The sequence below is a fragment of the Entelurus aequoreus genome, linkage group LG01, assembly GCF_033978785.1.
Source record: "Entelurus aequoreus isolate RoL-2023_Sb linkage group LG01, RoL_Eaeq_v1.1, whole genome shotgun sequence".
Taxonomy (NCBI): Eukaryota; Metazoa; Chordata; class Actinopteri; order Syngnathiformes; family Syngnathidae; genus Entelurus; species Entelurus aequoreus.
Window position 1 is genome coordinate 1215720 of NC_084731.1, and position 14526 is coordinate 1230245.

The window sequence follows — 14526 nt, forward strand, 5'->3', positions numbered from 1 at the left end:
ATTGTACATTAAAAAATATAATGGTCAAATGCATAGGCAATTGTATAATAATATCATTAGGTGAATCTTTATGCATTTACTACTTATTTACTACCCACTGTTACAAGCGTCCCTAAGGGCAGCCATACCAGTGAAAACAAGTTTGACACCCCTGCTCAGAAATGTCCTGCTACTTACTAAACAGGTACAGCAGGTTTTTATTCTGTCCATCCATATATTTACACTTATTCCAGATTCAGTAGTATGAATTTAGGCTACGATATACTTTATTTGTGCCACAATGGGGACATTATGTGATTGCGGTGGTAATTTAAATGTGAAGTTGTTATGGTTTGTGCCATTAGTCTTCCACAGAGATTGGTACTCTCCTTTCCTATACCGTAGGGGGGCACGTTTGATATTAAACCTTTAATAAACATACCAAATAGCCTGGCCTTATTCATCTTATTTACCCGACATTTCTGTCTCTACATGTTAGCAAGTTTACAATGTCTTGACTGTATCATGTGCAAAGGAGTATTCACATTCATTATATGACATGTATTTTACTTTTATATTCACTTTCATTTTTATTATGAAAGTTGGTGGCTATCAAAAGTAACTGTGCGCACATGAATAGGTTTGTGTTGATCCACAGCATTCCATACAAAGTGATTGGCTGTTCTGAGGCGTGTTACAAAGGAAACTGAAACACTACTGAGCCTACCGGACTGTAAATAAAGGTGCTGTTGTAGGCGCCCCCACCCTACCTATAGTGGACTCAAGACGAAGACAAGAAAGAACAAACAATAGTTGTTTTGTCAATGCAGTAGATGTTAATCAATCAACCAGGTGGCTGATAACATGAGACTGCAACATCTGGAAGAGCAGCGAAACACAGCTGTCTGACAAAGTTACATTGCCACCTCAGTTTAGGTACCTCAACTTGCCAGCATTCTGAGATAGGAGCCAGGGCCGCATGATTATGCTCAAAATGATCATCTTCATTTTTATCAATGTTGAAATCACAATTATTAATCACGATTCTTCATTAAGTTAGGTAAAACGGAATTAGGAGGGTTGACCACTACCCAATCATGTACCGTATTTTTCAGAGTATAAGTCGCTCCGGAGTATAAGTCGCTCCGGAGTATAAGTCGCACCGGCCGAAAATGCATAATAAAGAAGGAAAAAAACATATATAAGTCGCACTGGAGTATACCGTATTTCCTTAAATAGCCACAGGGGCGTTAATTAATTTAAAACCTCCTGTCACTCCGGCGTTTACCGGAAGCCTGCGGGATGGTCGTGCATGCGCTAATTATTTTAAAACCTCTTCTCACTGCGGCGTTTACCAAAAGGAATCCGGTAAATTTAGGCGTGCGCTTTGAGTGTGATGTAAGCATACCATCATGAAAAGCACATTTAATAAAAAAAAAACTTTATTATGGTCTTACCTGTACTTATAAATGGAGTCCATTTGCAGCTCCTTCTGACCAAAAGCATCGATAACTTGTTTATAGAAGTCTTCCTTATTTTCTTTCTTCAGTTTTAAAAGTCTCTCTGTCTCGATGGAGATATTCCTTTAATTATTACCTCCTGCTTCCATTGAAAGTCCAGTTTAGAAAACTGTTTTATTTTAGATACCGGTATGTAATCCTCCTTGTTAAAAGTTCAGGCAGAGGCTGCGTGTGTTCACTTCTTCTGCAGTACCGGAAGTCGCAAGAAGGATCACTAGCGCGGCAGCGCCCTCTACCACCAGGAGGCGGGAGTCATTTAATGACTCATACAGTATTTGACACACGCAGCTACGGTATATTAATAAAACATAGCTGCTTACTGTTCTTTTTAGCATACTGTACCAGTATTCAATAGCTTGGACCTTAAATCCTACTGAATAGCTCTTTATCTTTTTTCCTTTGTGCGATTGTAAACTACTGAAATCAGCTTCCTCCATTTTGAAAATAAGGGACAGGTAAAGCGTCACTCGTGACGTAACGAATTTGACCCGGTGGAAGTTCTAGCCATATGCTAAATATTTTGCGAAACGAGTTTGACCCGGCGAAAATTATAGACATGCGATAATAAAATTAATATTTTGCGAAACGAATTTGATCCGGCTTCAATAATGAACCGGCGATAAGGCCAAGCATGCGTTAATTATTTTGAGAAAGGAGTTTGACCCGGCAGTAATTCTAGACGTGCGAATACTATATTCCCTACGCCAATTCAACGAAATACGGTAAGTCACATTTTTGGGGGAAATGTATTTGATAAAAGCCAACAGCAAGAATAGACATTTGAAAGGCAATTTAAAATGTCTAAAGAATAGTGAACAACAGGCTGAATAAGTGTACGTTATATGAGGCATAAATAACCAACTGGTATGTTAACGTAACATATTATGGCAGGGGTGTCCAAACTTTTTCCACTGAGGGCCGCACACGGAAAAATTAAGAATGCGGGGGCCATTTTTATATTTTTCATTTTCAAACCTTAACAAAATATATGGATTTTTTGTTTTTTTTAACCTTTAGGGTTTCCGGGGACTATAAAGGGTCTCAGTCATTAAACTGTTAAAAATAAGTCAAATTATTATTATTTTTTTATTATTTAACGCTTACAGTAAATCTCTATATCAACTTGAGGTTGATATAAAGTAAAAAAAAAAAAAAAGTTTTCTGTCAAAGACAACTTTGTTTTTTATAGTAAAACTGAAATATGTAGTATTTAATAATTAGAGCCTTAAAAGATCAATAATGCAGGACACCATTGATTTTAATTCTTTAATATTTTTGAGTAATCACAGTGAAAAGTGAAATAAAATCCTACTAAATATATTTGGGATCCAAAAGGTCCCCCACTCATAAAGTGATACATTTTTATTAGTCTTTTTTTACTTTTAACACTTAAATTACGAGATCAACTTCAGATATATCTGTCCATTTTACGTTTGAACTATTATTTTGTTTGTTTTATGCTCTTTTGTCAAATAAAACTTTGATGTTTTTATATGGCAACCACACAATATATGCAATATTTTTTCCACATAAAACATTTTAAAGTGATATTTTTTAAGTAATAATTCATTATAACATAAATTTTTAGTCTTTTTTTTTTTTTAGCAATGGCAAAAAAAATAAAAACAAACAAAGACAAAAGAAAAAAGAAAAAAAACCGGCCTGCATGGCAACTTTGTGTCAACATTGCAACTTTTTCTTGTTACATTTCACCTCATTACACTTTTTTAAAATGTTTTTTTTTTATTTTTGCAATATTATCAATTTTGCAATTTTTGCAGAATGTGTAGCGGGCCGGTAAACAATTAGCTACGGGCCGCAAATGGCCCCCGGGCCGCACTTTGGACACCCCTGCATTATGGTAAGAGTCATTCAAATAACATATAGAACATGCTATACGTTTAGCAAACAATCTGTCACTCCTAATCGCTAAATCCCATGAAATCTTATACGTCTAGTCTCTTACGTCAATGAGATCAATAATATTATTGGATATTTGACGCTAATGTGTTCATCATTTCACACATAAGTCGCTCCTGAGTATAAGTCGCACCCCCGGCCAAACTATGAAAAAAAGCTGCGACTTATAGTCCGAAAAATACGGTACTCTGTAATGGTTTAAAAAAAAAGGCTGTTTAAAGACAAATATTTGTGTTGTTGTTCATTACTAGTATCAATGTGTCATCTTTTTGTTCCATTATATGATGCCTTTAGCTTTGTGATGCTTTTTACATGGAGAGGAGCCAGATGAGGTGGTTCGGGCATCGGGTCAGGATGCCACCCGAACGCCTCCCTATGGAGGTGTTTCGGGCACGTCCGACCGGAGCTCCACTAACCACGTTAAACCCAGATACCGATCTAACAAAGGTCTTAACTCATTCTCCTTCTATGCCACATCAATGTGGAATGCACTCCCAACAGGTGTAAAAGAAAGGGCATCTCTATCCTCCTTCAAAAGCGCACTAAAACAACACATCCAGACAGCTTCAACCCTTGACTAACACCCTCCCTTCCACATCCCACCTCCCCGGATTGTAAATAATCTAATGTAAATAATCAAATGTATATACTTGTTCTTATGCTTTCTGAACTCACTATGTTCTCTGCTCGCTGTACATATCCTACCAAGTCACACCTACACTGTTTCAATGTCCATTTCTCTGATGATGCAATTGTTGATGACTGAAGTGTTGATACCACCCCCCGGATTGTAAATAATGTAAATAATTCAATGTACACTACCGTTCAAAAGTTTGGGGTCACATGGAAATGTCCTTATTTTTGAAGGAAAAGCACTGTACTTTTCAATGAAGATAACTTTAAACTAGTCTTAACTTTAAAGAAATACACTCTATACATTGCTAATGTGGTAAATGACTATTCTAGCTGCAAATGTCTGCTTTTTGGTGCAATATCTACATAGGTGTATAGAGGCCCATTTCCAGCAACTATCACTCCAGTGTTCTAATAGTACAATGTGTTTGTGTCAGAAGGCTAATTGATGATTAGAAAACCCTTGTGCAATCATGTTCACACATCTGAAAACACTTTAGCTCGTTACAGAAGCTACAAAACTGACCTTCCTTTGAGCAGATTGAGTTTCTGGAGCATCACATTTGTGGGCTCACTTAAACGCTCAAAATGGCCAGAAAAAGAGAACTTTCATCTGAAACTCGACAGTCTATTCTTGTTCTTAGAAATTAAGGCTATTCCACTAAATTGTTTGGGTGGCCCCAAACTTTTGAACGGTAGTGTATATACTCTGATGATTAACTTGTGTGATGACTGTGTTATGATGATAGTATATATTTGTACCATGAATTGATTTACGTGGACCCCGACTTAAACAAGTTGAAAAACTTATTGGGGTGTTACCATTTAGTGGTCAATTGTACGGAATATGTACTGTACTGTGCAATCTACTAATAAAAGCTTCAATCAATCAATCAATCAATAGGAGACAAAAGGGGAAGACCCAGGACACTTTGGGAAGACAAAGTCTCCCGGCTGGCCTGGGAACGCCTCGGGATCCCCCGGGAGCAGCTGGACCAAGTGGCTGGGGAGAGGGAAGTCTGGGCTTCCCTGCTTAGGCTGCTGCCCCCGCGACCCCACCTCGGATAAGCGGAAGAAGATGGATGGATGCTTTTTATGGTGCCACAAAAAACAATCATGTTTCATGGGTGTCATCAATTGCACACCCCTGATTGACCTAGTCATACATTTGATGGTTTGTCGTATGAAACATGTAAAATAAATGTCAAAATACAAAAATATAGTTATTTAGTGGAACAATTAAACTCGTGTGAAAGAGTCCGTCAATGCACAATTATACTTTTTGCATTCTCTGGATTCACACGCATGCGCACAGGGGGTGCATGAATACCAATTGGAACCAGGTTTCAGCAGAAATGTTGCCTCTGGATGGTAAAGTGTCTCCAGACTCTGCTGAGCACAATGGTGAGCTTACACCACAGCTGCTGAACATCGCTGCCATGGAACATCTGCACCAATGCCCACCGCCGCTCTGATGCGCATTGTTGCGGCTCCGCCAGGCAGCAAAGTAGTGCAGATTTTTATGAGATCTCGCAAATTTGTGCGTTATCATGTGAAAAAGGGAGCTGTAGTAAACCAAACCCCAAACAGTTTATTTTGTCCTTCCAGAGCAGGGGTCGGCAACCCGCGGCTCCGGAGCCGCATGCAGCTCTTTGACCACTCTGATGCGGCTCAGCTGCATACTTGCCGACCCCCCCGATTATCCCAGGAGATTTATGGATCTCAGTGCCTCTCCTAGATAACTCCCAGGGAAAATATAATCCTATTTTCACTCTAATTACTAAATTAAGGGCGTGCCCCAATTGAACTGCAGTAATTGTCCTCTATGGCATTTACAAACAGCGTGCCAGCCCGGCCACATGTTGTATGTAGCCTTTACTTGCGCACGTAGGAGACAGCAAAGCATACTTAGTCATCAGCCACACAGCTTACACTGACGGTAGCCGTAGCATATAAAACAACTTTAACACTGTTACGTTACAAATATGCGCCACACTGTGAACCCACACCAAAAAAGAATGAAAAACAAATTTCTGGAGAACATCCCACCGTAACACAACATAACACAACACAACCAATACCCAGAATCCCATGCAGCCCTAACTCTTCCGGTCTAGATTATACACCCCCGCTACCACCAAACCCCCACACATCATCTAGTTATTAAACTAGCATTTGTAAAAGTGCTGCAAATGTTTGACAGTCATGTCAAGTTGGTATTCCTCACTTGCAATCTGCCAGACTTGAGCTTTTTTTGCACATGATCTTATAATACATCTGCTTAAACTGTGCTGTTTATAATGTTACTATGTACTCCTGGTTTAAAAAGGTCCTAACTAAGGATGTCCGATAATGGCTTTTTGCCGATATCCGATATGCCGATATTGTCCAACTCTTTAATTACCTATATCAACCGATACCGATATCAACCGATATATACAGTCGTGGAATTAACACATTATTATGCCTAATTTGGACAACCAGGTATGGTGAAGATAAGGTACTTTTTAAAAAATGAATCAAATAAAATAAATAAATTAAAAACATTTTCTTGAATAAAAAAGAAAGTAAAACAATATAAAAACAGTTACATAGAAACTAGTAATTAATGAAAATTTGTAAAAATTAACTGTTAAAGGTTAGTACTATTAGTGGAGCAGCAGCACGCACAATCATGTGTGCTTACGGACTGTATCCCTTGCAGACTGTATTGATATATATTGATATATCATGTAGGAAGCAGAATATTAATAACAGAAAGAAACAACCCTTTTGTGTGAATAAGTGTGAATGGGAGAGGGAGGTTTTTTGGGTTGGTGCACTAATTGTAAGTGTATCTTGTGTTTTTTATGTGGATTTAATTGAAAAAAAAAAAATAATAAAAAAAAAAACGATACTGATAATAAAAAAAAACGATACCGATAATTTCCGGTATTACATTTTAACGCATTTATCGTCCGATAATATCGGCAGACCGATATTATCGGACATCTCTAGTCCTAACTTGATTGTCAGTAAAAAGGGGAACTGCACTTCTTTTGTAATGTTGCCTATCGTTCACTATCATTATGAAAGGCATGACAACGGATTGATTTTTTAAATGCATTCATTAAATAAACGTAAATAAAAGTCCTCTTACAGCGCAACCAATGGGAGCTCCACTATTTCGCCCATAAAATCCAACAAATAACCGTTCAAGAACCGCTAACAACACTCCATTTACATTTTGTCACTTGAATTCTATCCAAGTATTACTGATATTGTTATTATGCGCACTAACGCAGACAAACTATTTTGAGCAGCGCCGTGATTACTACTGTGTGGCCCTATGTTTACATCATGGAGTGGTCTGCTGCTTCCTCGCTTCCTTGCTCTCTGTAAGTTTATTGTAGATCATAAATCATGCATCTCACCTGGACAGAATAGGTCTGAGTAGGTATTCCGTGAAATTGGTACACTCTGACAGTCATTTAAGACCCGCAAATGGCCAGAACGACACGGAAAGACGCTTGGTGCCCCCCGTGCACCCTCCCCGTTTCCTCGTGAGGATGAGACATTTTTCACCCCTTGCACGGTAAGTGTTGTTTTATTATGTTTATTGGCTCTCGTAAAATCTGCAGTGAGTATTAATGTGTAATTAAGAGAGAAAAAAAATAGTGTGAAGCGTTTTGGAAATTATGCTTAAAATAGGGCTGCAACAACTAATCGATTAAATCGATTATTAAAATAGTTGGCGATTAATTTAGTCATCAATTCGTTGGATCTATGCTATGCGCATGCGCAGAGGCAAATTATTTATTTATTTATTTATTTATTTTTTAATAAACTTTTATTTATAAACTGCAACATTTACAAACAGCTGAGAAACAATAATCAAAATAAGTATGGTGCCAGTATGCTGTTTTTTTTCAATAAAATACTGGCAAGGATAGAAATGTAGTTTGTCTCTTTTATCTGATTATTAATCGATTAATCGAAGTAATAATCGACAGATTAATTGATTATCAAATTAGTTGTTAGTTGGATCCCTAGCTTAAAATGATCAAAATACGTGAATATTAAATGTTATAATAAATGTGCCTATTACAACATAACAAATCTACTTACATCGTGTATATAAAACCTCAATGGTGCTGTTTGAATGTTTTTTTAAGGGATTTGTAGGCAGAATTGCAAAGCTCCCATAGGCTCCATTGTAAGCAGACTTTTGATCGCATTTAATATTTAAAAAATAACATCCGTCATGTCTCTCATAATGATTGTGAACGATAGGCAAAATTCCAAAAAAAGTGCAGTTCCCCTTAAAGTAATGTACACTCTACCTCTGCCTACATGTTCAATGTTTAAGTGCAACTATGTTCGTCAACACTTTATTTTATGTTTTGGTTGTGTACATTTGAAGCCCCTCCACCCTCTCCCTAACATTCTCTACTGCTTTTGGTTGCGATTTTATTGACAGAGTATATTGTATTGTTATTTGTTTTGAAGATCTGAAAGTTTTCATTCCGATTACAATGAAAAAATGCACAAGAAATACAAGTTTATGGCATCTGAAACGATATACATGCATTATTATTATGGTTTATCATTACATCAATGGTTAATTTGGTGTCATAAATATGGCAGTGATATCATTTATCTGCAATAATTTGTAGGTCGATAAATCGTCAAGCAAAATAAGACTGTTAGCAGGAATCAGCAGCGGTCTAGATAAAGTGGAGATGAACTCTGTTGATTAAAGATGCACTTCATGCACTTCATGCTATCCATCCACTTGGGTAAAACAGAATCCATCCTGTTTGGGTCCCACATCAAACTTAAGAAAGTCAATGACTTCACCATAAAAGTGGGTGACATTGTCATCACCAGGAAAGATGAGGTCACCTACCTAGGTTCCATTCTAGAGGCTAACCTTTCCTGTGAGAAAATGGCAACCAAGGTAATCAAAAAGGTTAATGAACGAACGAGATTTCTCTACAGAATTTCCTCTCTGGTCAACAAAAGCACCTTGAGGATTCTGGCGGGAACTCTCGTTCAACCCTTTTTCGATTACACATGCACCTCCTGGTACCCTAGCACCTCCAAAACCCTCAAATCTAAACTCCAAACATCTCAGAACAAGCTAGTCAGGTTACTTCTAGACCTCCACCCCAGATCCCACCTCACTCCTACCCACTTCTCTAAAGTGGGCTGGCTCAGGGTGGAGGACAGAGTTAAACAACTTGCACTGAGCCTAGTCTATAAAATCCACTACACCTCCCTGATACCGAAGTACATGTCAAACTACTTCCTTAACGTAAATGACCGCCATAACCACAACACCAGGGGGAGCTCCACTAACCACGTTAAACCCAGATTCCCAACTAACAAAGGTCTTAACTCATTCTCTTTCTATGCCACATCAATGTGGAATGCGCTCCCAACAGGTATAAAAGAAAGGGCATCTCTATCCTCCTTCAAAACCGCAATAAAAGTTCACCTCCAGGCAGCTACAACCCTAAACTAACACCTTCCCCGGATTGCTAATAATCAAATGTAAACAATCAAATGCAGATACTTTTTCTTTTGCCTTCTGATCTCTCTCTCTCTATGTCCACTACTTGATGTCCATATCCCCCCCCCTCCACACCCCTGATTGTAAATAATGTAAATAATTCAATGTGATTATCTTGTGTGATGACTGTATTATGATGATAGTATATATGATAGTATATATATGTATCATGAATCAATTTAAGTGGACCCCGACTTAAACAAGTTGAAAAACGTATTGGGGTGTTACCATTTAGTGGTCAATTGTACGGAATATGTACTTCACTGTGCAACCTACTAATAAAAGTCTCAATCAATCAATCAATCAATCTTCATCAACAATAACACAGCTCTGACATCAGCATAGGGAATTGTCTAAGTGTGTCGGGGACAAATGAGCATTCCCCGACATATGATTTCCATTCCTTCTCCTCATGATAGCAATTCAGCCACATTTGTATTTGTATTATTTTCCGGGATATTTCGTGTTTGACAGTCGATTGTTTTTATTGGCCAATTCTGTGATTCTGTTCATGTGGAAATCATAGAGCCCTCTAGTTGGGTGAAACAAGTGTCAATGTGAATATATGGGTGTCATTTCATGTTTAGAGGGCTCTATAAACTAAAAAATACATTTAGAAAGCAGATACCATTATGTTTAATACTCTAAGAAAATAATATAGTCTTATGTCGCAAACGTTTATTTACTACTATAAGGCCCGGAACCAATCGGATCTTCTTTAACCTGGCCCAACTGCTGTTTGCACTTGAAATAAATGCATCTCCAAGTAAGGAAACACAAACAGGAGCGACTGCTTGTCAACCAAACAACACCCTGCTGTCCTAAACACACACCAACCTCCCAAAGCACACACACACACACAAAGATGCTTCTTTACCAACTGTGCTTCCGCCGTTCACGTTTTCTGTGCTGGACTGCAAAGGCAATATCCTCTGGCGCAGGGATCTGAATTTGCTAGGGCTCCCGGCTGGTATGAGGGTGGAGGTATCGTCCCTGCGGGAGAAGATGCCACTGAAGAACTGCACTAGCCGACTCTCACCGGAACGCTCTTGTCCGTTGCGTGGTAGCGCACACCCATCCCTCTGTGCAGCCAGGAGCTGCAAGTCGCTGTTGTCCAGCGTGCGATTCTTAACACAGCCGAGCTCAGACACGGAGTCTGTCTTGTTCAGGATGGCACCGACCTCCAACGTCTGGCTTTTCTGTCTGGTGCCAGGATGAGGGCGGCTGGCAGGCCTCTGGAGCTCAGCGTCAACTCCTGTGACCTTCTGTCCTTTACATGCAGCATCAGGACCAATGCAGCCAGAACTGTTGTGGTGTTTGTCCTTTGTGAGCGCGTGCAGACGCAGCAAATCACCGCTAGTCCAGTGTCGGAAGCTGAAGCTGCGTCGCAGCAGGCCAGGCTCCGGATGAGGTGAGCGTGTGGTTGTCAGCTTGTCAAGCTCTGGCGACTCAGGACTCCTCTTGTCCAAACTCTTTGACTTGAAAAGTGTCTTCATCTTCATGACGCTGCTACTCACTACATTCCTAGCAGAGTTTGTCTTGGTACAAATGTGTTTGTCAGATGACTGTGATTCCTGACACCTCGCGGGCTCTTCCCTCTTCTGCCGCTTGCGAGAGAACTTGAGCCTCCCCAGCTCCAGCTGGCCTGTGCTGAGTGTCCTGAAGTTCCTCATGGAGCTTCGTGTTGACAAGTCATCTGACTCCACCTCCGCTTCCTGCACTTGTTCCAGAAAAATGCTGCGCTGGGCGTCCAGCGAGGCTTCCCGCCGGAAGGCCCCCAGCTTGGGGATTTTCACCAGCTGAGGGTCCAACGCGTCACCCCCGTCCTCCAAAGTCTCTTTCTTCACTAGCGTGAGGGATATGCAGTACACGATCTTCTTCGGAGGCATTCCTCTCTCCATTCCTTGACAACAATTCCCATCCAGAAAAAACATGGTTTAAGTTACTTTAAAAAAAAAAGAAAAGAAAAGCCTGGTCCCCAGGGAGACCCTGTGGGGTCCCCACATGAAGGCGGCATTCAAAGTGGGAATATTAAAGCCCTCAATTAGCAACATGACAACTTCCCTTCATCCAGATGTGCAAGAAGCTGACAGGAAGTGCACGTCGCCTTCATCCCTCACGATGCAGCTGGTCATGCAGTCTATGGACAAAAAAAGTTTATAAAAAAAAAAAACAAAAAAAAAAACACGCGTGCGCTTCACGAGACGCTCGTGAGACGTGAGTCCTTCCCCGCGCCTCCCGCTGCAGCCGTCACGGCCATTGAGCACTTTCCACGACTACAACTGCAAGTGGAGCACGTCGTGGACGTCGTGGATCCTCGCCGCTCTCACAGCTCTGGAGCCCACGCGCGAAACAGTCGAGCAACGTGCGCGCGCACGCACCAAACAGACTTCGGCGGCAGACAAAAGATGGTGCGGACGCTTGCAAGTCCGACTGCGCATGCGCGGCGAGGTGACGACACGGCAGCTAAGTCACAACAATGCAATCTTTTGAAATATATGTCAAAACACTATTATTCCTTCACACTGTGACTATTCTTCTCTTCTTATTTGCCAGTCAGCTGAAACGTCAACAAGCTGCTCCATCACAGGTTTTCTTTTCTGCTACAGGGGGCGGGGCCTGCTGTCAGCCACGCCTCCAATGGCCATGCAAGCTCAGAGCAGCACAACTATCTTCTGATGGCAACATGAAGCTGGTTGAATGTGCACATCTTCTCACCCTGCATTGTTTGATGAAGAGAAGCCACTTTGTCCTTCAGCCTCGCTCTTCTCCTCAATGCCCACGCTCCAGTCTAGTCACCATGCATTGATGAACGTGGACTTAAACAAGTTGGGAAAACTTATTGGGGTGTTACCATTTAGTGGTCTGTGCAATCTACTAATAAAAGTCTCAATCAATCACTTTATTTTGCCAAAACATAGACGGTGAATCACTAGAGATACAGTCTGGTGTGCCGTGTCCATCCATCCATCTTCTTCTGCTTATCCGAGGTGGGGTCGCGGGGGCAGCAGCCTAAGCAGGGAAGCCTAGACTTCCCTCTCCCTACCCACTTGGTCCAGCTCCTCCCGGGGGATCCCGAGGCGTTCCCAGGCCAGCCGGGAGACATAGTCTATCTCGCCGATTGTATTGTACCATATGTCCCGACAAGAAATCTGCGTTCAAAGAACTCCGGCTTATTAGTGATTCCCAGAGCCCAAAAAAAAGTCTGCGGGCTATAGAGCGTTTTCTATTGGGGCTCCAGTACTCTGGAATGTCCTCCCGGTAACAGTTAGAGATGCTACCTCAGTGGAAGCATTTAAGTCCCATCTTAAAACTCATTTGTGATTGATTGATTGATTGAGACTTTTATTAGTAGGTTGCACAGTGAAGTACATATTCCGTACAATTGACCACTAAATGGTAACACCCGAATAAGTTTTTCAACTTGTTTAAGTCGGGGTCCACTTAAATTGATTCATGATACAGATATATACTATCATATATACTATCATCATAATACAGTCATCACACAAGATAATCACATTGAATTATTTACATTATTTACAATCAGGAGTGTGGAGGGGGGGTGGGGTGGGGGGGGGGTGGGATATGGACATCAAGTAGTGGACATAGAGAGAGAGAGAGAGAGAGAGAGAGATCAGAAGGCATAAGAAAAAGAATCTGCATTTGATTGTTTACATTTGATTATTAGCAATCCGGGGAGGGTGTTAGTTTAGGGTTGTAGCTGCCTGGAGGTGAACTTTTATAGCGGTTTTGAAGGAGGATAGAGATGCCCTTTCTTTTATACCTGTTGGGAGCGCATTCCACATTGATGTGGCATAGAAAGAGAATGAGTTAAGACCTTTGTTAGTTCGGAATCTGGGTTTAACGTGGTTAGTGGAGCACCCCCTGGTGTTGTGGTTATGGCGGTCATTTACGTTAAGGAAGTAGTTTGACATGTACTTCGGTATCAGGGAGGTGTAGCGGATTTTATAGACTAGGCTCAGTGCAAGTTGTTTAACTCTGTCCTCCACCTTGAGCCAGCCCACTTTAGAGAAGTGGGTAGGAGTGAGGTGGGATCTGGGGTGGAGGTCTAGAAGTAACCTGACTAGTTTGTTCTGAGATGTTTGGAGTTTAGATTTGAGGGTTTTGGAGGAGCTAGGGTACCAGGAGGTGCATGCGTAATCGAAAAAGGGTTGAACGAGAGTTCCCGCCAGAATCCTCAAGGTGCTTTTGTTGACCAGAGAGGAAATTCTGTAGAGAAATCTCGTTCGTTGGTTAACCTTTTTGATTACCTTGGTTGCCATTTTATCACAGGAAAGGTTAGCCTCTAGAATGGAACCTAGGTAGGTGACCTCATCTTTCCTGGTGATGACACTGTCACCTACTTTTATGGTGAAGTGATTGACTCTCTTAAGTTTGATGTGGGACCCAAACAGGATGGATTCTGTTTTACCCAAGTGGATGGATAGCTTGTTGTCAGCGAGCCAGGTGCAAGTTCTACAGAGCTCAGCACTGAGGATTTTCTCCACCTGTGACTTGTCCTTGCCGGATACCAGCAGGGCAGAGTCATCCGCAAACAAAAACAATTCACAGTCACATGCCGATGACATGTCGTTTATGTATATTAGGAACAGTAAAGGTCCCAATATACTGCCTTGGGGGACTCCACAGTTCACCGAGAGGGGGGGGGGACACGGTGCCGTTCACCTCTACCACCTGCTCCCTCCCCTCCAAGTAAGACTGCATCCAGCTCCAAGAGGTTTTGTTAAATCCGATTGCTCTGAGCTTATCCAACAGTATAGCGTGGTTAACGGTGTCAAAGGCCTTCTGAAGGTCCAGCATGACCATGCCGCAGTATTTGCCCGCGTCCACCTCATGTTTGATGTGGTCGGTCAGATAGAGAAGGCATGTGTCAGTGGAGTGGTTAGTTCTGAAGCC

The 14526-nt window shown here is 41.1% G+C and overlaps 1 protein-coding gene across 5 annotated transcripts in view; it reads right to left on the minus strand.

Moving 5' to 3' along the window:
- Window positions 1-14526, minus strand: part of agap1 (ArfGAP with GTPase domain, ankyrin repeat and PH domain 1) — a 210179-nt gene that overhangs the window by 175807 nt on the left and 19846 nt on the right. Inside the window, exon 1 of one of the 5 annotated variants that reach the window (XM_062041900.1) lies at window positions 10484-11931. The exons of 3 other annotated variants lie outside the window; for them this stretch is intronic. In XM_062041900.1, coding sequence (XP_061897884.1) covers window positions 10484-11540 — 1057 coding nt within the window. In that variant the 5' untranslated portion in view covers window positions 11541-11931. Of the gene's footprint in view, window positions 1-10483; window positions 11932-14526 lie in introns of those variants that run through there. One more of the 5 variants, XM_062041909.1, reaches the window with a different exon arrangement.